This window comes from Salarias fasciatus, chromosome 3 (genome assembly GCF_902148845.1).
Source record: "Salarias fasciatus chromosome 3, fSalaFa1.1, whole genome shotgun sequence".
Lineage (NCBI taxonomy): Eukaryota > Metazoa > Chordata > Actinopteri > Blenniiformes > Blenniidae > Salarias > Salarias fasciatus.
This window is the reverse complement of record NC_043747.1, coordinates 28405921-28427807: the sequence shown is the minus strand read 5'-3', so window position 1 is coordinate 28427807 and position 21887 is coordinate 28405921. Positions and strand designations below refer to the sequence as shown.

At 44.1% G+C, this 21887-nt stretch overlaps 1 protein-coding gene and 1 long non-coding RNA gene across 2 annotated transcripts; one reads left to right on the top strand and one right to left on the bottom strand.

Annotated features, from left to right (window-relative positions):
• Positions 1 to 181: 181 nt before the first annotated feature.
• On the top strand, positions 182 to 9308 carry LOC115409587 (uncharacterized). The gene is made up of 4 exons (XR_003933994.1): positions 182 to 335; positions 1444 to 1534; positions 7731 to 8102; positions 8209 to 9308. It is a non-coding gene; the product is annotated as an uncharacterized LOC115409587 (long non-coding RNA).
• Positions 9309 to 16789: 7481 nt separating this feature from the next.
• Positions 16790 to 19293, bottom strand: LOC115409201 (uncharacterized). The gene is made up of 6 exons (XM_030120265.1): positions 19077 to 19293; positions 18958 to 19002; positions 18580 to 18831; positions 18166 to 18405; positions 17930 to 18101; positions 16790 to 16949 (listed from the first exon to the last, which is right to left on the bottom strand). The coding sequence occupies exons 1-6, from the start codon at positions 19105 to 19107 to the stop codon at positions 16886 to 16888; spliced, it is 804 nt and encodes a 267-aa protein (XP_029976125.1). The 5' UTR covers positions 19108 to 19293; the 3' UTR covers positions 16790 to 16885.
• Between the last annotated feature and the right edge of the window lie 2594 nt (positions 19294 to 21887).

Sequence of the window (21887 nt, the reverse complement as noted above, 5' to 3'; positions counted from 1 at the left end):
TTATTAAATCTCATCCCTTTTTTCAGCCAATATTGATTCTACTGAAAGACCATATGGACAACAGGGGTTTTGACAAAGCAGGTTTTATGAAAACTCTGCGTCTGTTTATCATTTTTAGGAGAATACTTTCACTTCATAGTCCATCATCTGCATACATACAGAGATCCAGAGAGACCGGAGGAATCCAGAGAGACCGGAGGAATCCAGAGAGACCGGAGGAATCCAGAGAGACCGAGATCTAGAGGGACTGGAAGAGACAGACAGAGAAGTGGACTTGGTGCTCCGTCCACATCCGTCTCTGATGAACGCAGTCCTGTGGAACCAGACTGAACGAGGTGAGAGGCACCAAGTGTCCCGTCAGACCATCATAAACCTCAGTCTGGTCTGAGAGCTGGACCAGCTGCAGGGTCCCTGAACACACCAGCAGGCACAGGACTCATGGTCCTCATGGACCAGGGACCACTGGACCCCATCGTCCTCATGGACCAGGGACCAGTGGGCCTCATGGATCATGGTCCAAAGTTTGACCCTTCTTAATGTTTTTCTTTATTTTCATCATTATTCACATTGTAGATTCTCTCTGAAGACATCAGAGCTATGAATGAATAAAGAGTGAAATCAGTGAAAAGACGTTTGATGTTTTAGATTATCAGTCTAGTCGTCAGTGTTTCAGACCTTCAGTCTTTGCTCAAAGCTTTTCTCTCACAGCTGAACCTTATCAGTCACCTGAGGAATGTATTCATGGGGTTGTGTCTGTTTATGAGTGGCGAAGTTTCTTCGGTCAAATCCAGAGATGTGTTGAAATGAGATTATCTAATCAGGAAACTGAGAAAAACAGGTCAAAGAGAAACTTTAAAGTGATTTATAAAGGCTTTATCAGCATGATGGCACTCATTCAAAGTCAGGAATCATATGTTACGCACAGGAATGTTCATGGAAGTCACGGTTCAGTAAGTGACAGAGTCCTGGCACCTGACTGGATCCTTCCTGTCCTGGCTGGATCACTGTCTCTTGTTTTTTTAAGTCACGTGATTTACAAGAAGCTGTGGGAACGTGAACGCGCACGGGCTCGCGCTGGCAAAGTTATTCCTTATCTTCCTCCTTCAGGAATGATTTAAAGATGATTTCTCAGTGATAATAACTTGGAAATGGTTCCAAACGTGGTTGTTGGTCTGCATGGATTCTGTTGATCACTTTGAGAAGAGATCAGGAGGAAAAGGACTCTGTTCAGACAGGAAGTGACGGACTGCGCAAGTAAACCATGAGCTGACTCCTCGTCAGACAGACACGTGACCGACTGGAAAGTGAACTACCTCCTCTCTCCTCTCTCCTCTCTCCTCTCTCCTCTCTCTCTCTCTCTCTCTCTCTCTCTCTCTCTCTCTCTCTCTCTCTCTCTCTCTCTCTCTCTCTCTCTCTCTCTCTCTCTCTCTCTCTCTCTCTCAGTGGAACCCTCCAGAACTCCAGAACATGGACCTGTTCCTGTTCCTGTTCCTCTCTGTGATCTCCTGGATGTTTGTGGCCTCTGAGTCTGCAGGTCAGTGTTTTAATGACTTCTTCTCTGCTGGACTCTACAGGATGATTTACATTCCAGGATCAGAATCTGTGTTTATCTGATCTGACACGCATACACACACACACACACACACACACACCACTGTGTTTTTAGAATCTGTTTTAATGTAGTCTGACATGTGGACTGCTGCCGCTCAGAAAGATAAAGAACCTTCAACAGCGCATGTAACATATAAGATAAGAGATCGTAAGACATTGCACTGTACATAAAAGCAGAGTGACAGAGATCATATCGACAATCCATTTTACTGCCAAGACACACTGAGTTAGAGGGTATGGAATGCTCTCTGAAACAGTTGTGTTTTTAAGTGTTTTATGAAGGCATCCACTGAGTCCAGAGAGCAGGTCTAGGGGAGGCTGATTCCAGAGGTGAGGCGCAGTGGACATGAACGAGCAGTCAACCCTAGTTTTAAAATGAGTCCGGGGAACTCTCAGAAGGTTCTGGTCAGAGTACCTCAGGCTTTGAGCCGAGCTGTAGGGCTTGATTAAGTCTCTGATATAGGCCTACATGGGAGCCTGGCCATGAAGAGCTCGGAAGGTCAGCACCAGGATTTTAAACTGGACACGGAACACAGCAGGGAGCCAGTGGAGGGATTTTAACAAAGGTGTGATGTGGGACCCCCTGTTGGTGCTGGTCAGTTCGCAGCTGAGTTTTAGACGTACTGGAGATGAGCAGCTCTTTCTTGTTAAGACAAGTGAACAGGCTGCTGCAGCCGTGAGGATATGAACGCATGATTGATCATTTCAACCTCGTTCTTTGATACCATGGGTCTGAGCTTAATTAACGATATAGCGATAATATATATATATATATATATATATATATATATATATATATATATATATATATATATATACATATATATATATATATATATATATATATATATATATACATACACAATATTAATCTGCTGGATTCTAAAAGAATTAATTTATATTAAAGGATCAGAATCTGTTTATGTAGTCTGATATGTTGGACTGCTACCACCTTTTTTTTCAAATGAAATGGACACACACACGCACGCACGCACACACACACACACACACGCACACACAAAACACTTTGTAGAATATTTAACTGATCAGTGAATCAGTTTTTGTTCAGTTAGTAGAATTCAACTCAGCTTTATTTCTACAAGCAGTGGAACCAAAGTGTTGAACATAATGAGACTTAAAACAGGAGGGTGCATCAATAAAATGCAACAAAAGAGGAGCAGAGTCTGAAACTGGGTTAAAGAATGAAACTGGTTTTCAGATCAGATCATAAAACAGTGAAGGTGTTTGCCGTGCAGTAGCAGCTCCTTCATGTGTCCAGGGGTCTATTTCACCAAGCAGGTTTAAAGAAAATTCTGTGTTGAATAACCCGGAAATGAGGGAAACTCTGAGATTTCAATTACACAAAGGGAGAGAACTCAAACCAGAGACAGAGGAGTAACTCCAGCCTGTTCCACTAGGAGAGGTAACTTAAACTGTGGGTCAGTTACCGCAGTAACACACTCCGTGACTCTAACCTGGTCGGAAGCAGGTTTTTCTGAGTCAACCCTGAAGCTTCTCTCTGGCTCCGCCCCCTTTCAGCCTCACCTGCTCCATTTCCTCATTCTTTCAGTCAGCTGGCGAGTTTTTGTGTAGCTGTCAAAATGTCATGTCCTTTTATCAGCGATCCTGTAGATGAAGGAGCGGCATTACTGCAGCGGGAACTGAATATTCGTCGGGAGATTATTTACAGACCGCGCAGAGATGTTTTGGCTTTTCTGGACAGTTATCTTTTTGAACGGTACCGCTTCACGTCTCAATCCATACACTGCATTTCACAATCTCATCTGTCCATATTTTGCAACTAGGGATGGGTACCTTTCACATCTGAATCGATACGATACCGATACTCGGTACCTGTTTTCGATACTTTTTTTTTTTTTGGGGGGGGGGGGGGGGGGAATATGCATTTGGTAATTAAAGTTATTTTGTATATTTAAAAAAATAGTCAAAACTTCGGAATTTTCAACATTTATGCTTCAATAACATCAACTGCAATAACTCCAACATAGAACTTGAGAAAAATGTGTGTGGGGATAAAGTAAAAAAATTAAATAAATAACAATAACAAATAACATAATAAAAATAGACTCAAAATAAATACCTGTATGAAATGTTTCACATTTGCATCTTCTGCCCATACAGTAACAAACAACTTTCAGAATAAATAACTGTATGAAATGTTTCACATTAGCAGCACCAGGCACCTCTACAGTAAACAAACACTCAAAGGTATACTGGAGGATCAGAATTGTATGGTTCCAACTCGTAATTGGGCAGTCATAATGCCAATCAAAAGCCACGTGGGACCGCTTTTGCGTGATGACATATCATGTGGAGTCGCAGCCTCGATGCGCGCTCTTGTTTTGTTTTATTGTGTGATTATAAAATAGATAAACTTCCCCTGGCTCTCTCGAACTTCCACCGGCAGATGTTGTTGGCATGGTCATTAATCTACAAGCACAACTTCTCTCCTCACAGATGCTTCATTTGGAATAATCAGTTTATTAAATACAAAAACAAATCTTTATTTCTCAACTCCTGGTTCAAGAATAATATAGTTTTGGTTACCCAGCTTCTCAGTGATAATGGAAGTTTGCTTAATTACACAGAATTTCTTCAAACATTCGGTATTCCTGTTACCCCAAAGGATTTTGCAATTGTAATGGATTCCATTCCTTCCGGTATCCTAACTCTGTTAAGAGGTGTGGGAAAACCAGTCTGTCCTTCACTGGACCCCACATGAACACCAGTTGGACATTTGTGTTTTTCTACCACAACGAAGAAAAAAAATTGTCTCATTAGATCTTTATTTCAGACTGATATTACGACTACTGCATGTGTTGTTCAGTACTGGTCCAATCATTTCAATGGGTTAAACTGGGTCCATATTTGGAATCTTCCATACAAATATTTAATTACAAATAAAGTTAGAGAAATATCTTACAAAATAATTCATAATTACTATCCTACCAAACACTACTTGTTGAGGTTTGGGAGAGATATGTGTGTGGACTGTTCTTTTTGTGGTTGTGAGCCTGAAACTTTAATGCACCTGTTTTGGGACTGTCATTATACTGCCACCTTCTGGAGAGAGGTGCTGCACTTTATTACTCTGAAAATTGACAAAGACTTTCTTTTGAAATGGGACAATGTTCTTTTTGGTGTTCATGACGTTAGAAGTAAAAAACAAAAAGAACTGTATGTCATAAATCTAATAATTATATTGGATAAATATCACATACACAAAGCCAAGTTTAGCCATTCGAATCCCAGTTTTTTGGGATTTCAAAAAGAAACAGAGAAGTACCTGGAAAGTATATGTGACTCTAACAATAAGAAAGCCATGAAGACCTGTCATTTGTGCTCTTTATTTTCTGTGTTTATTTAGCAGCCTTCTCCCCTGGCTGTTTTGTTGTCTGTATTTTTATACATTGTAATAACTACTGTTATTTGTTGTAATAAAGGCAAAAAAAAAAAAAAAAGATGTGCGCTCTTGTTTCGAGCCGCGCATGCGCAGAGCATTGTTTAGGAAGTGACATGCAGCGGGAGCGACCATCGCAGAAGCAGAAGCCGCAGAAGAGGCTTGTTCCTCCCGCGAACACCTCCGAACAGGGGCGGGGTGGCCCATATGTCTATGGGGTGGCCATCGGGACGTTTCCCGAACGGCCGGTGTGTTCCAGGCCAGTGGGGTCTATTCCAGCCGGCAGCCACAAGCGGCCCCCCCGCTTATTTTTTACATTTATGTTTTTCAGTTATTTGTCATCTGCCAGTTGCTGTCTGAGATCTGGGCAAACTGATGGGAAAACTCAATATACAGCAAAATTTCAGTCCCTGATTCAGCTCAGACAATGAAGGAGGTGTAGCTGATTTCAGGTCTGGCCTTTGAATTGCCCTTGGGGACAAATGAAGGTTTTTCAGTTTGAATTTGACAGATTTTGTTGAAAATATACATACATATTTAAGTTGACACAGTTGCCGATTTCAAGCTGGACCAACTTCTTAAAATAGTCACCATCTTTTTATAATAAGTCCATGTATCAAATTTAGAATGTTATGTTGACAAAGCTCTTGATTTTAAGCTCAACTAGCTAACCAAATATTTTCAGCCGGACTAACCTCTTAAAACAAATTACCACCTTGTTATAATAAGTCCATGTGACAACCTTATTCTTTTATGTCGAAAAAGCTTATGATTTTAAGCTCAACTAACTCACCCCATGAATCATTTTTTAGAGTGTGTGTGTTGCGCTGCGGTTCTTCGCAAATGGGAGTTTTTTATATAATACTGGAGATGCAGAGCACTTAGGAGTTTAAATCACCACCATCATCACCACCACAGCAAATAAAAGACATGACACACATTTCATTTTGTCTTCTTTATTTCCTACAAAAAAAAATAAAAATAAAAATAAAGGGTTCAGTTCATGTTCCAATAGTGAACATAATTCACCTGTGACCATGAACCCACCTGCAACTTCTGCTCCAGTATCTTAATTTCTCCTTCTTCATCTGGAGGTCCAGACACTCCTGTTCTTTAAGGGATTTCTCTATCTTGTTCAGTAAGTGGATTCTGTAAATGTCTTTGACTGGTAACTGGGAATACATAGAGGATATTAAATTATACAGCTGCACATGAACTGAATGAAATGAACCTCTGGTGTTTACTGAACATCATCTCACAGTGTTGATCTGTGATGTGGAAGTTGAGGGACCATCCTGCTGCTGACCAGCCATGATCTGTTAAAAAGGAGACAATTTGAATATTTCAGTGTCGGCTAAATGTCAAGCTCTATGTTCCACAGGAGGATTCAGAAATTTAATGGGAAGAGAACAATCAGTAACGTACCTCTATATGACTTTCTGGATCCTCTGTGAAGGCAGCAGGCACGGTTTCATCCTCCTCATCCTGGATAAATAACATCTTTCAGTATATTTGCGTATAATTTTCCAAACTAACATTTGGCAAAAATATTCTGAGTATTTCCTGCTGACAGTTTCAGGCTGGTTGTAGCATGAAGGGGCTCCAGCAGGCAGAGAGAACCTTCACAATCTGGGCCAAAAGAAGAAAAGGACATGAAAGACAAAATAAATATTTGTATCAATAACATTTTTAAAATATTATACTCAAATAATAGATCATATTAGATTCAATAGGATTAATTAGTTAACATAACATGATATAGATGTGTGACATAAAACAACTGCACAGTCCATCAGCCACTTAGTATTTATGCTACTTTACAATGTTAAACATGCTTAAAAAGATGCACCTCAGTGAGATTATGCCGAGGTCTTTTGAACAATGTTTTTATATTTCATCTTTAGCTGCTGCCATGTGGCTTCTTCCCCATGGGATTACAGCTGAATGAAATACCTTAACTGGTGACCATTCAAACAGTTTCCCTGTAATAATATTTAATATTCAATAGCATTCTGATATAAAGGACTACATTTAAACTTACGCATTGACACAGCATCTCCCTCTCCTTCGCTGCTGTAGCGGTGTTGCATTTTTTTTTTTTTTTTTTAATGTGTTTCAGTTTCCATATGTCGCTCTCCACTTCTCTGTTGCCATGGTGACTGGTCGAATCAGCGCTCCATTAATGCTGGCTTTTTATAGTTGTCGTGCACGTGCTTAACTCCAGGTGGAACTACTTGAAGTTGAGTAATCCAACTCAAATCAGCTGTTGTGTAACCGAAAACCCAGCGTTTTCCCTTTCAGAGTAGATCAACACAGAGGTCACGATTTCACTCAGAGTTTTTTCAACCTGCTTGGTGAAATAGACCCCTGAACTGAACCAGTGTGTTTACTGACTGATATCAGTGTGAAGCTGGGAGCTGCTCCTCCCTCTGAACCACAGTCTGATCTCCTCTCTGCTGCTCTGAGGCTTTGATGGAAACTGCTGCAACTGGTTGGTCATCAAGGTTGAAAGTGAATCAACATGTCAGGAGAGTGTGTCCTGAAGGGAAACAAAGAGCAAATCACATCAATCCAACACCCACTCGTCCACACACACACACACACACACACACACTCTCAGCCATTGGTCCTCTGTGTTCTCCTCTCTGATTGGCTGCTGGAGGAGTGAAGAGTCTCTCCTGAATCTGTTTCTTCTCAGGTTCAGTCCAGAGAAACGTCTCAGCTGTTGAAGGACAAGATGCTACTCTGCCGTGTGAAGCTCCGAACAACAACAGGACCATCTTGGTGGTAGAGTGGATCAGACCAGACCTGAAGGAGAACCAGGAAGTTTTCTTATACAGATATGGATATTTTGATCCAGATAATCATCCTTCTTATCAGAACCGAACGGATCTGAAGGACAGAGAGATGAAGAATGGAGACGTGAGTCTGATCCTGAAGAACGTGACCTTCAATGACAGTGGGACATACCAGTGTTACATCAAGCAGAGAGGAGAAAACCCCAGAAGGAAGAGATCTGCTCCAGGCACTCCACCCACCAGTTCCATCTTTCTCTCAGTGGTTCCTCCAGGTCAGTAGTTTCAGCTGCAGGTTGTTTCATCATGTTGTTGCTGAGAGTTTGGAGAAAAGACAGCAGCTCTTCATCATCCTCTACCTCACTCTGTTTCTGTCTGCAGGAGACACTGGAGGACGAGGAGGGGATGGAGGGAGAGGACATGTTGGTCTGATTGTTGTTCTGGCTGTAGCTGCTCTGGTTGTTGGTGGTGGTGCTGTGATGTTTCGAATACACCACAAGAAGAAGAAGAAGTAGAAGTCTCCTCCTCCTCCTCCTGGTTCTGATCTAGATCTTTATGAACCTTTGAATTCTTCATCCTGCTTGATGAAGACGATGGAGACCCAGTAGACAGACTTGACTCACAGAGTCTTCAGCCTCCATTTCTTCCAGTCTGGGTTCATCCTGGAGGCCATGCTCTCCATTTTTGACAGGATCAGGGTTTGTTTACAGGCTGGACCATTAGAGAGACCAGCTGGATCCTGTTCTGGAGGATCAGGACCATGATAGACCCTCTACAGAGACTGGCTGGACCCGGTTCTGAAGTATTTTTTCTCAGTTTTTTGTTTTTACCTGATTTTCAGTGTCATTTGTAGATCTTATTTTCCTTATTTGCAGTGTTACTGACCTGTTCTCTCATGTCTTTCGCTGTTGAACATTATGGATGGGCTCAATATAATGTATATATTTTACACTTAATTTCAGAGTTTGTTTGGACATCAAGTTTTGCGATGCTGTAAAAACAATCTGCATGAAAAATTCAACTTTGTGAAAGTGTAGAAACAGATTTTTATTTTTGAGAAGAGATGGAAGTTACTTTGCAAACATCCTGTTTTGAGATGCAAAGCTTTGAAACAGCAAGAGAGTCTCCGAAATTGCGATTGTGAATTTTGGCATGCATGGTCTTGACTCCTCTATCTGATTGGATAGCCTCAAATGGAACTGTCCAATCAGGTAGCAGACGGCTTGTTTACAGATGTAAAATGTTTCTGGAATTATATTGAGTCCATACATTTGCACTGGATGTTCAGCAGCATCACTGCACTACACTGTTTTTCTTTAATAAGCAGAAATGAAAAAAGAATCGGTCAGATATCATCATTGATGAGTTAACCCCTTAAGGCTTAAAGGAATACTCCGAAGATTTTGGACCCACGCCCTATCCCTATCATTTACAAGTGAGATAAGCTCATAAATACCTTTTTTGTGTCCATTAGTCCAGTGCCTGGCTTCCAGCTGTTAGCATGGTAGTTAGCTTAGCTCAACTACGGCAGGTGAAGAGGAGACAGAGCCAGCCTGAGAAAGTGGACAAAATCCTCCTTCCAGTGGTCCAGGGGACGGCGTATTAGCACACGAAGTAAATCCGAATGGTTATAAAACTTTTTAAAAGACATGTTTTCTTTTCAATCCCTTAAAATAATGTTTTGATCCACACAGACCTGCTCATGCGCAGTGCTCCGCGGAAGGATATACCGGAGCACAGCAGTAGAAGCATAGACTCAGCCGCTGTGCGCCTGGTATATCCTTCCGCAGCGCACTATGCTCGTGCAGATCTGTGTGTGTCAAAACGCTATTTTAAGGGATTGAAAAGATAACACGTCTTTTAAAAAGTTTTATAACCTTTCGGATTTACTTTGCGTGCTAATACGCCATCCCCTGGACCACTGGAAGGAGGATTTTGTCCACTTTCGTAGTCTGGCTCTGTCTCCACTTCACCTGCCGTAGTTGAGCTAAGCTAACTACGATGCTAACAGCTTTTAGCCAGGCACTGGACTAACAGACACAAAAAAGGTATTTATGAGCTTATCTCACTTTGTAAATGATAGGGATAGGGCGTGGGTCCAAAATCTTCGGAGTATTCTTTTAAGCTCAGACCTGCCTGCCCACGGGCCGGTCAACATCTCCAGATGCATTTATCAAATATCCAGACGCATTTTGCAAATTCCACAGACGTACTATGTACCGTTAGAAAGCTTAAATTCTCATGAATCCGTTGGTATAAACCACTTTCAGATGTGATTACCACACCGGGTAGTATAAACACATTTGTCCAACATACAGCAAATTAAGTAAACAGCGCAACTCACCTTTGGAGGCTCATAACTGATCACAGATGATCCATAATCCAGATAATCCAGCAAAAACTGCCACAGTCCAAACGTATGCATCCAGGCAAAGCTAGAAAGTATAGCCTTTTGTCCAAAACATGTCTTGAAATAAGCAAATAATCCAGAATTAGACGCGCCACCGCACGCGTACGCGGCAGGTCTCTCCGTGTTCTCCCTCTAATAATCCATATTTTAAAGGTGCTGTAGGCAGGATTCGGCATCTCCGCCATCTTGCTTAGGGTTACCTAAGCAAGATGGCGGAGATTGCACGGGACGTGTCACGCTGGTACACATATGCCACACAAAACATCCTGCAGAAACATCACAACTCCTCATCACGTCTCCTGCACAGCAGCAGTGGACAGGATTTTTCTGATGTTTGTCCCACAGTCCTGTGTGCACCCGCTGTCTGTGTGTGCGCGAGCGCATTCTGATCGATGGTGCGGTGTTCCATATCAACCTGTGACCATTTTAACTGGTGACCGAACGCCTCTAGCGTCCGTTGTTACTGTCGGTAGATGCGGAGAGACCCGACTGAAGCCTATAGCTGTCCTGGTGAACGCCTTTCCACAAAATGTACAATGCAGTTTCAAGGCGTATTACCTTTTGTGACTGTTTATCCTTGTTTGATGAACTTGTTTCAGGTCGTGACTGTCACCCAGCTGCTTCTGCTGCTGCGTGCGCTCATATTAGCATGATTGAAACGGGAGCATCGGGGTCCTGACACGTCACCGAGGGGGCTGGGCCACACCTCGGTCACATCTTGACATGAAGGGTGCAGACAGACGGTCACAAGCCTTTATAAGCTGGTATTATTGGCCTGGCATGGCTGCTGCACTCATGTACACGCTGCCTCTTTCAATAAACATCGCTGTGACTCATATCTATTGGCAGTCGCTTGATTACTGAGCAGTGTGAGCATTGTTTTTAGCTGCGAAGCTAGCTAGCTTCGGGATCCCGTGACGTCACCGAAGGGGCGGGGCCACGCCTCGGTCACATCTTAACACGGAGTGCAGGCAGACAGTCACAAGCCTTTATAAGCTGGTATTATTGGCCTGGCATTTCAACAGCACTCATGTACGTACTGATTCTTTCAATAAACATCACTGTGACTCATATCCATTGTCATTCCTTTGATTGTTGAGTAGATTCAGCATTGTTTGTAGCTACAAAGCTAGCCAGCATCGGGATCACGTGACGTCACTGAGGGGGCGGGGCCACACTTCGGTCACATCTTGACATGGAGTGTGCAGACAGTCACATCTGCCCTGAAGCTGGATCAGCCTGTGACTACTGTCAGTGTGGTGATCTGTTAGTAGCTGTCACCTGAAGAGAAACGGCCCAAAGGCTGAAGAACCTTTTGCCAGTAAAATGATGACAGAAATAATTCATCAAATGTCTTTATTTTGTAGTTTGATCCCCCCCTACTGTCCAACTTGTGCTACCGATGTGGGGGAGAGTGACATTCTAAGGGGTTCTATGGCTGACTGGGCGTGTAAATTTGATTACAACTTCTTGAAATGTATGACTCCAACTATCTGTATTTCTCTCCTGAGGCTGAATGCTCAAATTGCAGCAAATGGTGCCACTGCCCCTGTGTTGGGGAACCTCACACAGGACTGGACTTCTTCTGTCCTGTGTTATTTCATATTTCAGTTTTTCATATGTCTTTTTTTTTTTTTCATTTTGTCAGTCCTGTCCTTATCCCCTCACCCAGACCAGAATGGCAGAAAGTCACCCTCTCTGAGCCTGGTTCTGCAAAGGCTTCTTCCTGTAAAAAGGGAGTTTTCCTTTCCAGAGTCACCTATGTTTGCACATGTGGATCTGTTGGGTTTTTTGTCTATAACAGTGCCAATACATTTTTTGGTGTGAATAAACTTTTTCTTTTTTGAACAACATCGTGCTGTATGATATTTGTGGGTGTTACATCGACCAACATGATGTCTTGTTACTTCGACATGACTTCCCATTGATGCTGGATCTCACAAAGTGGTTCTCACATGGGGTCATTGTACCCCTGGGGGTACAATGGTATGCCAGTGGCTATAAAACTAGCAACAATTTAAAAACACATTTATTAAATAATACTGAAATAAGCTATGAACGTAATTTCATCGACTGAATTTCATAACAAGTAAGTGCTTCTACAAACTCAGACCTTCCTCCCATCCCATGATGGCTTGACCCTACCTGGCACATTCCACATGTTAATACTTAGGTTCATGAATCCTGATGGTTCTCTATTATCCAAAACAGGGCACTTCAATTTGATGATTACTTTCTATGTGTAGAAATGTTCTCAAATATAATTGAATCACTTAATTAAAGTTTTATTTTTTATCTTTTTTTCTGAAGAGTTCAAGAAACACCTCTTCAAATTATTGATATTTTGCACTATTATAAAATTTTATAAGTCAGAAACTGATGATGTAGTGCTGTATATCTCTTTTGTTCAACCAATAATGCACAGTTCTAATCAGGGGGTGCTTGAATGAATGAATAGGTAATGGGGGTACATGGCAGAAAACAGTCTGACTTAACTAACAGATCACCACACTGACAGTAGTCACAGGCTGATCCAGCTTCAGGGCAGATGTGACTGTCTGCACACTCCATGTCAAGATGTGACCGAAGTGTGGCCCCGCCCCCTCAGTGGCGTCACGTGATCCCGATGCTGGCTAGCTTTGTGGCTACAAACAATGCTGAATCTGCACAACAATCAAAGGAATGACAATGGATATGAGTCACAGTGATGTTTATTGAAAGAATCAGTACGTACATGAGTGCTGTTGAAATGCCAGGCCAATAATACCAGCTTATAAAGGCTTGTGACTGTCTGCCTGCACTCCGTGTCAAGATGTGACCGAGGTGTGGCCCCGCCCCTTCGGTGACGTCACGGGATCCCGAAGCTAGCTAGCTTCGCAGCTAAAAACAATGCTCACACTGCTCAGTAATCAAGTGACTGCCAATAGATATGAGTCACAGCGATGTTTATTGAAAGAGGCAGCGTGTACATGAGTGCAGCAGCCATGCCAGGCCAATAATACCAGCTTATAATGGCTTGTGACCGTCTGTCTGCACCCTTCATGTCAAGATGTGACCGAGGTGTGGCCCCGCCCCCTCGGTGACGTGTCAGGACCCCGATGCTACCGTTTCAATCATGCTAATATGAGCGCACGCAGCAGCAGAAGCAGCTGGGTGACAGTCACGACCTGAAACAAGTTCATCAAACAAGGATAAACAGTCACAAAAGGTAATACGCTTTGAAACTTCATTGTACATTTTGTGGAAAGGCGTTCACCAGGACAGCTATAGGCTTCAGTCGGGTCTCTCCGCATCTGCTGTTGCTAGCAGTAACAACGGACGCTAGAGGCGTTCGGTCACCAGTTAAAATGGTCACAGGTTGATATGGAACAGCGGGTTATATTCTTTTTTGTTTTTATGACTGTTTTTACTGTTCAGCACTTTTATGAATATGAGAAGTGTTTTTACAAATAAAGATTGAGATCGAGATGCTCTTCCTGCCACCGTCGCTGCTCTGTATCTGGCATGAGGAAGTCAGCTCCTCCGGCTGCGGCGAGGCGCCGCATCTCCTCAGGCTGCCTGCTGCCCTCCGGAGGCGGTCTGAGCTCGGTGAGTTCCAGCGTCTTCTGCAGGAGCTGCTCCCGGACGGCCGGTTCCAGCGCTGCTTCAGGCTGACGCTGTTTCCACCAGAAGCGGTGAACAAGTGAGATCGCGCACGCCGCTCGCCTTGGCATCATGCCAGCTGTTCTGCGTGGCCGGAGCCCTGCTGCCCTACGTCAGCACGTCTGTGAAGAGCTCCACGCTGATAGGCTGTCCTGGCGCCAATTCACTATTTCAACCAACTCGAGCAACAAGCGATGGAGCGGCGGGTGGCGGGCGGCAGCGGGTGGCAGTGCAAGTCGACGGGCGCGCGGATTTTTCCCTGGAAACGCTCGCCACCCGCCGCGCACTCACTTGCGCTCTCTGTTCACCAGACGAGGTGCCACTCCTCTTTATTTTTCAGTGACAAACCGGAAACCACAACTAAACAACATATCTTTCAAAGATTGTCTATTGCAACACAATGACTGATATCGCACTCCAACAGGGGTGCGTGCGTGCGCTGGAGGGCCCGGAATGTGTGGGTTTGTGCGCGCGCGTGTTGGAATCCTCTCGCGGGCCGGATTGAACGGTTCGGCGGGCCACATTTGGCCCGCGGGCCGCTAATTGCCGACCCCTGTCGTACGTCATTGCTCATTATTGATGAATTCTGATCCAATCACGTCGGAGGAAACATTTGTCTGACAGGGCTGGTAGCCAATGAGCTTGCTGAATGGCTGGATAACCCGAAAGCGCTGTTTTGGGACTGCTGAGAGTCTGAGGGGGCTGAAAACTGCACCTGTCTCTGTTCCTCTCAGTCTATAACAATAATAATAATAATGCATATGTCCCCAATCCCACACTGAAGCCTATCTGAAGTGATTTTTTGAGTACTTTATGAGTTTTTGGAGTGAAAATAATCTGAAAAACGGGCCAAAAACCAACATATACCATTGTACAGAGGGCATCCAGAGGGTTTACAGAGGATGTCCAAAACTGACCCCGCCTGGGCATAGCAGTACAAATACATGTGTGAAACACTCATTTCTTGTACTACTGCTCTGACATTTTGACCTGAACTATGTAAGACCCCAGGCTTTAGCAAAATTGTGTTTTCAAGCTATTTCAGTGCTGCCACACTTATTTCCAGGTGTTTTATGAGAGAAAAAATTCAGGCGAGAATGAAATTCATCCTAATTCAGTGTGCTGCAACATGAATAAATCTGTGCCAGTAGCACCTAGAGTAATTCTGACTGGTTCCATGTTGTTGCTCGGGGGACCAGATTAATTGGCACACACATTAAGAGTCACAGGAAGCACTGTACATAAGAAGTCTGCAGGAGATGGGTCACAACAAGTTTACTGAAGACAAAAGGTGCATTTCCTTCAAGAAGAAGTCATATAAGGTCACCGTTATTCCCCTTGATCTAATGAGACCGATGAGGTACGAGTTTCCTCTTTGTCTTTCTTCGTTAATGTTCATTATAGGAATACATGTAACTGGAGAAGCCAGTTGAACCTGGAATTCATTGTTTGTTTAACATGTGGTTATTTGTTTATTTCATGAACATGTTTTACAGCATTGATGTAAGTATTTTATTTTCTTTGTCAGTTCTGACGGCAGTGTTAAGTCTATTCAGGAAAAGCAGCTTGTTCAAGCATGTTCAAGACTGGAGCAGCGATAAATGACTGTTAAAAAACCAAGTTTTTTGACACTTGATTTAAACTCAAGGGGAGTAACAGTCAACAAACTTTAACAGAGTGAACAAAATTTTCAGCTGCCCAGAAATCCCACCATGCACTGCGGTGTGATGTCACCCTTTAATGTTGTTTTGATGTTTGTTTTATTTTTGCTATTTAATCTGAACTGGGAGTGCTTTTATTTTGAAGGGACTGAACTGATATTGCCGGTAACAGCTAATTAACAGCAATTTATCAGGAGATTAATGAATAATATGAGTGTTTTATGAATTTAGCAGCAGTCCAGATTACAGCAGGGCTGAGCTTTTTTTAAAATTATTTTATTATTGTCTTTATTTATTTTAAGTTCAGTGTTGAGGCATTGTGTGGATGTCGATTTATATCACAGACTATTGAAATACTGGTTTGTTTGGTTTTTTTTTTTTTGGTCCTGAGATGTATTTGCTGTATTTTCTGTTCAGTTGTTCCGTTGGTCAGAGGAGAGAATAAAATGTTTGATCTTCAGTCCAGCTTCTCTATTTCTGCTGAGCTGCTCCGTTTTATCTTTTCATTCTTGTTTTCTGTAGAAAATTTCTTCAGATTAATAATGTGCAGTTAAAACATTTCTAATAAGCTGATTGGTGAATCCTCTGCTGTCTGATTTGATATCCTCAACACAGTGACCACATTTGTGATAAATATGCAGTAAAAGTTGAGTCATTGTTTCGAGAACAGTTCTTAAAGCTCTGAATCTTCCCTCCAGTTCCCCCTGCTGGCTGGATGAAGCAGACTGAAGCTGCTGGAACAATAAAACTCAACATGGGAATCAGATCAGATGTTTTTAACTGAACATCGAACTGAAGCAACGTTACAAAGAACTTCACCAAGAAAAGACAACAGATCAAAGATCATTAAAGAGATAAAGGAGGAACAGCACATGTTGGAACAGCTGATCCTCCATCAGTCCACTGAACACTTCATGATGTGAGGCTGAATGCTGAAGACAAACTCCTCTCACATCTCAGCTGTGGTTTGTTCATGTTTATCAGTGTTTTACTGTGAAATCCAGCTGGTTCAGGTTACTTCCTGTCACTTGGTGTTAGATAGTATTAGTTCCTCTTCCCCACCAGTAGAAACTCTTCTGTTTCTCACTCTTTAAAGTTCTTTACCTTGACATGTCAGTAACGAGTCAACCTGCCAGCAGTCGACGACCTGTGGTTTGACTTCACTGAGGCGCCGCGCTGGAACAGGAAGTCTGAGCGAGGCGCCTTCTCTGAAAACAGGAAGTGACCACAAACACAACATCTTTCCAGTCAAGTGAAAGTCTGAAGGTTTTATTCATTCTGCATGACAACAACAGGTCCTCATCCTCAGAGCGGACGCTGACTGGTTATACTGGTTATGACATCATCACTCCATCGTCCAATCCCTGCTCAGCCTGGGGGCGTCGCCATGGGGATGACTTGTTTGGCTCCTGTGGTTTAAAAAAGAAAATATTTTTGTACAACAAGACAGATCCAGGTAGCTGTCAGTCATCTAGAGATGAACGGTTGGTTAGTCAGTCAGTCGGAAGTTAAAGCTAGGGTTGGCGATCTGAATGAGATACATTTTTTTAAATACTGGTTAAAATGATCTTTATGACCCGATGGGAAACAATTCATAGTGTGTTCTTAAAGTAGTTTGGAAAATATCCGCTATCTACAGCAGGAGTAAAACGGGAAAAACAGCAACCAATAGTCTTGAGGGAACACCTTTTTTTAAACCAATCAAATCCCTTCGCCGTTCGACCTGCCCCCTGCGCGTACATGTACCCGTGCACTGACCCTGGTTCAGTGCGCGCATAGAAGGACGGAGCGTCGTTGCAGAATGGCGGAGAAGAATTTTTGGGGCTTTACTTACCGGTGAGTGCGCCATACCTTGGCGTTGTGCAAATAAAGAAAAAACGAAGAAACGAAGCGCTGAGGACAGGTTACGCCAGGGACGCGGAAGCGCCGCACGCGCCATGTACGTCTCTGCCTCTCCGCTCCCAACGGGAGCTCCTCCAATGGGGTGGGAGCTGGGCGGAGCCTTGGGAGATGCTACATTCGTGCTACATGCTAGTTTTCCAAGATCGCCAACCCTAGCTTTAACTTGTCATTAGTGTTTTGGTTGCTGGTTGGGTTGTTAGTTTATTTCATTTGCTGGTTCATTTGTTATTTAATTGATTAGTTTGTTGTTTTTCTTGTCAGTTTGTAGATAACCAGTTGGTATGTCGGTTGATTGATTACCTGATAGACTGAGGAATTTAGTTAACTTGTGATCATTGTGTTTTACTGGATTGTTAGTTGGTTGAATCAGTAATTGGTTCAGTTCCTAGTTGGATGGTTGGTTTAATGGTCAATTAGTCAGTTACTTGAAAAGGTCCGTTTATTGGCCAGTTAAGTTGGTTCGTATATGTGTTAGTTAGTTAGTTACCTTTGGCCTCGATATATCGACACCATGAGCAGAGTGGAGATGAAGTACGGACAGAAAACCAGCAGGTGGCGGAAAACTGTGATCACAAGTTGGAGGGAGGTGATGTTAGTGGGCGGAGCTCCACTTCTGGGCAAAGCTTCCTCAGTGGGCGGAGCTGCTTTGGTAGGCGGAGCTGCAGAGAGAGTCCCAGCAGGTGAGCATGAGGCTGAATCAGGAAGCAGAGTTCAGCTCCTCACCTGAGACAGAGATCCAGCTGGGTGGAGACTCTCCAACACCTCTGAAGCTACACCTGTAGAGGCCTTCAGCAGAGCGGGAAACATGGCGGAGGGTCATGTGACCTGTGGACTCGGTCCCAATGAAGACACCGTCTTTAAAGAACTCAGCTGAGAGGGTGGAGGGAGCGCTGGTTCTACAACCCAGAGTGACGTCCTGTCCCTCCATCACAGGGAGGACTGGACTCTGGAGGACCACTGTATCTGGACACAGAGAGCAGAGTCCAGCATCTGAGACACACACACACACGCACGCACACACGCACGCACGCACGCACGCACACACACACACACACACACACACACACACACACACACACACACACACACACACACACACACACACACACACACACACACACACACACACACTCTTACCAGCTACAGTGATGTTGATGCTGCTTCCAGCTGCTCCCTCTCTGGACTCACACCAGTAAACTCCACTGTCTCTGGAGTAAATTGCACCGATGTTACAGGAGGAACCAGCAGGTTCTCCCCACCCATCTTTACATGAACTCCTCTCTCTTCTTTTGGTCTTCCTCCAAACTGTCCATCCGTCCTCCTCACAGCTCAGAGACACTGAGTCTCTCTTAAGGAACTGAGACCTGCTGGGACTCACAGTCAGTCCTGCTGAGAACGAGAGGAACCGACACTGAGGAACGAAGCAGCAGCAGGATGCAGGACAGACTGGACAGAACAGGGACTGAAAACACTGATCACTGAAGCAGGAAGTGGAGGAACGGTTGGTTCACTGACCTGGAGGAGATGGCAGAGTGGTGGAGATGAGAGTGAAGGTCAGACCTGCAGAGAGAGAGGAGCTGGTCTGAGGTTCTCAGGTGGAGGAGACAGGAGAACCTGTAGAGAACAGTTCTTACAGAGCAGCTGCAGAACACGTCTTCCCTCCATCGTCCAGTCAGTCTGGTCCCTCCTCCTCTTCCTCCTCCTGCTCCTCTCTGGATGTCAGAGCTCCTCCTTGTCGTCTCTCTGGAGGATCTGGATGAGAACCAGCTGCTGCTCTCTGGCTGGACTCAAGAGGAAGTGATCTGGAGGTTTTAGTCTCTGTGTGTCTGAAAGCTTCACTCAGCTTCACCACTGAAATGTGGTCGGAAAGGGAAACACACACCTCACATGATTCACAGTTTAAAACACACCCCGGTACCTGTAAGTAACACACACACACACACACACACACACACACACACACACACACACACACACACACACACACAGTACTGAAATGGCTGAAATGAAAGAGTTTTTAACGATCTCCTCATTACTGTGGATTTGGGACATGCAGCTGCCGTAGTGCTTTCAGGCCAGAGATGTGCCAAAGAAACAAGAGGACAAACTCCTCCTCCTCCTGCTGCTTCTGCTCCAGAACAAAATATAATGTTGCGTCGCTTTGACTCTGAGACAGATGAAAGACTGCTGACTGATGATCGATGCAACAGTTACGTTTTCTCACGTCTCCACGGAGACGGAGTCGGAGCCTGTTCAACAAATTGTGGTTTCAGTGACTCTGAGCACCAGTGTCATGGAAATGGAGAATAAAAGCAGCTCACTTTTTAAAAATTGATCCATATTTAAATAAAATATATTTATATGCAAATATAATAATAATAATAATGATAATAATAATAATATTAATAATAATTTCCTTGATAAATGTAAAATCCTTGTGTCTCAGAAGTTACATATAAATATATATCTATTATTGGTTTATATATTTATATCACAACAGAGTCATCCTTTTTTAGACAATATGCATAAATCTCTCTCTCTCTCTCTCTCTCTCCCTCTCTCTCTCTCTCGCTATCTCTCAAACATTCAGAACCATAGTTTCTGGTTCTGAATGTCTGCTGGGGTAATATTACTCTTTAGACTGGGTGATGCACATTTCTTTCAGGATCTCATCTCTACTCATTAAAAAAAAATCTCAAATGTTGGATCTTTAATCGTCCATTGTGTAAAAACTGGACCTCCTGTAGGCTGTACAGTGGAGCAGTGGTTAGCGCTCTTGCCTCACAGCAAGACGGTCCTGGGTTCAAGTACCAGCTGGGGCTTGGGGCCTTTCTGTGTGGAGTTTGCTTGTTCTCCCCTTGTGTGTGTGTGTGTGTGTGTGTGCCCTCCGGGTACTCCGGCTTCCTCCCACGGTCCAGAAACATGCATGTCAGGTTAATTGGTCACCCTAAATGTGAATGGTTGTATGTCACTCTATGTCAGCCCTGCGACAGCCTGGCGACCTGTCCTGTACCCCGCCCTCGCCCACTGCAGCTGGGTTTGACTCCAGCCACCTGCAACCCTGAGAAGGACAAGCGGGATAGAAAATGAATGGACCTGCTGTTGACTCTGATTAAAAACAGGTTTCTTCCTCTGTAACTGATCAGTCTGTGGACTCTCCTGCCCCCTGCTGGCGATTCAGGAGAACTGCTGACTCACCTGCCAGAGAGTCAGGAGCAGAGATTAACATGTTCCCATAGGCCCGGGTTCTTCAATTACCGGACCGCGGTCCGCGGCCAGACCGCGGCACACCTCGCTGCGGACCCAGGGCAAATAGCACAAGAAAAAAAAAATCTTTTTTTAAACATATATTATTTTTATTAATCACCAATCTATCGCTATGCGCTACTATTCTATCGATAATTTTTGTTTCATGTTTAGTCAAAAATCTCTCATGTTCCCACTTCTGTTGTATTCAATCACTGCATGCGCTCTGCGCGCTGCATGCTGTGTGTGTGCGCGTGTGTGTACGTGCATGCATGTGTGTTTGTGAGGAGAGGGATACAGCGCGGACTGGCTGTTGCCTGGGTGACAGGATATTATGGGCTGTATAGTGTACATGTGTAAACATTGTGCTTGCACATTTTTGTGTATTTTCATTTTAAATCAAGAAAATGTTTTGTTGAAGCAACACTAATGAACTTTCAGTTTTTGTTGATTTTGGCGGCGCCAGTGGACAAAAGCGGTAGTGTTTTGCCTTTACGACCTTCGACCTGCCTTGTACATGACCGACATTAAAGTCCGAGTTAAGCAGAAATAAATTTTTGTTAGGAGTTTGTCACACTGCATAGACATGTCATTAACCACTGAGCCAAATTTGAATGATTTAAAAAAAATGCTAAGTATATAAAATAAGGTCTCAAAATCATGGAAAAACAAGCTCTTCTCTCTGCAGTGAAACGCTGGGGGCGTGTCAGCCCCGAGCTCAACGCAGGCGGGCGGGGCCGGTGGCGTTGCGCTCTGGGCTGACATGGCAGTTCTCCACCGGGGAGCGGAGAACCGGGACCTCTCGCTGAGGAGAGGGCTCCAGGAGCCGTGCGGCGGGTCCCCGTGCTGGCCGTGGAGTGCGCCTCTGCCCGGGAGCGGAGATCCGGAGCTCTCCTGCTGACGGGAGAGCTCCAGCAGCTGCCCCTCGGCCTGCGAGCAGCGCTCCTCCGCTGGCTTGGAGACCTCCAGAGTCTCCCGCTGACAGCATCGTTACCCTGCACACTGTGGCTCCAGGAAAGATGCAGGAGCGACGTGGAGGTGACATGCCTGGTTAGCTGGCTGGTTGACTGGTTAGCTAGTTGCAAAATGTCGTGCGAGATGCTATTCGAGACTCGAAATCTAGCTGGAACACCACCAATGCTAATGCACTAGATGTATTTATACTGCTTCAGCTAAGGGGCGGGTTTATGCTAATGAGG

Excerpts from the sequence above, each read along its gene's own strand:
- LOC115409201 (XM_030120265.1), bottom strand. The coding sequence starts at position 19,107 with ATGGAGGGAAGACGTGTTCTGCAGCTGCTCT. Across the intron at positions 19,003-19,076 it reads ACGTGTTCTGCAGCTGCTCT|GTCTGACCTTCACTCTCATC; the intron begins GTAAGAACTGTT and ends CTCTCTCTGCAG. Across the intron at positions 16,950-17,929 it reads TCGATATATCGAGGCCAAAG|GAGCCAAACAAGTCATCCCC; the intron begins GTAACTAACTAA and ends TTTAAACCACAG.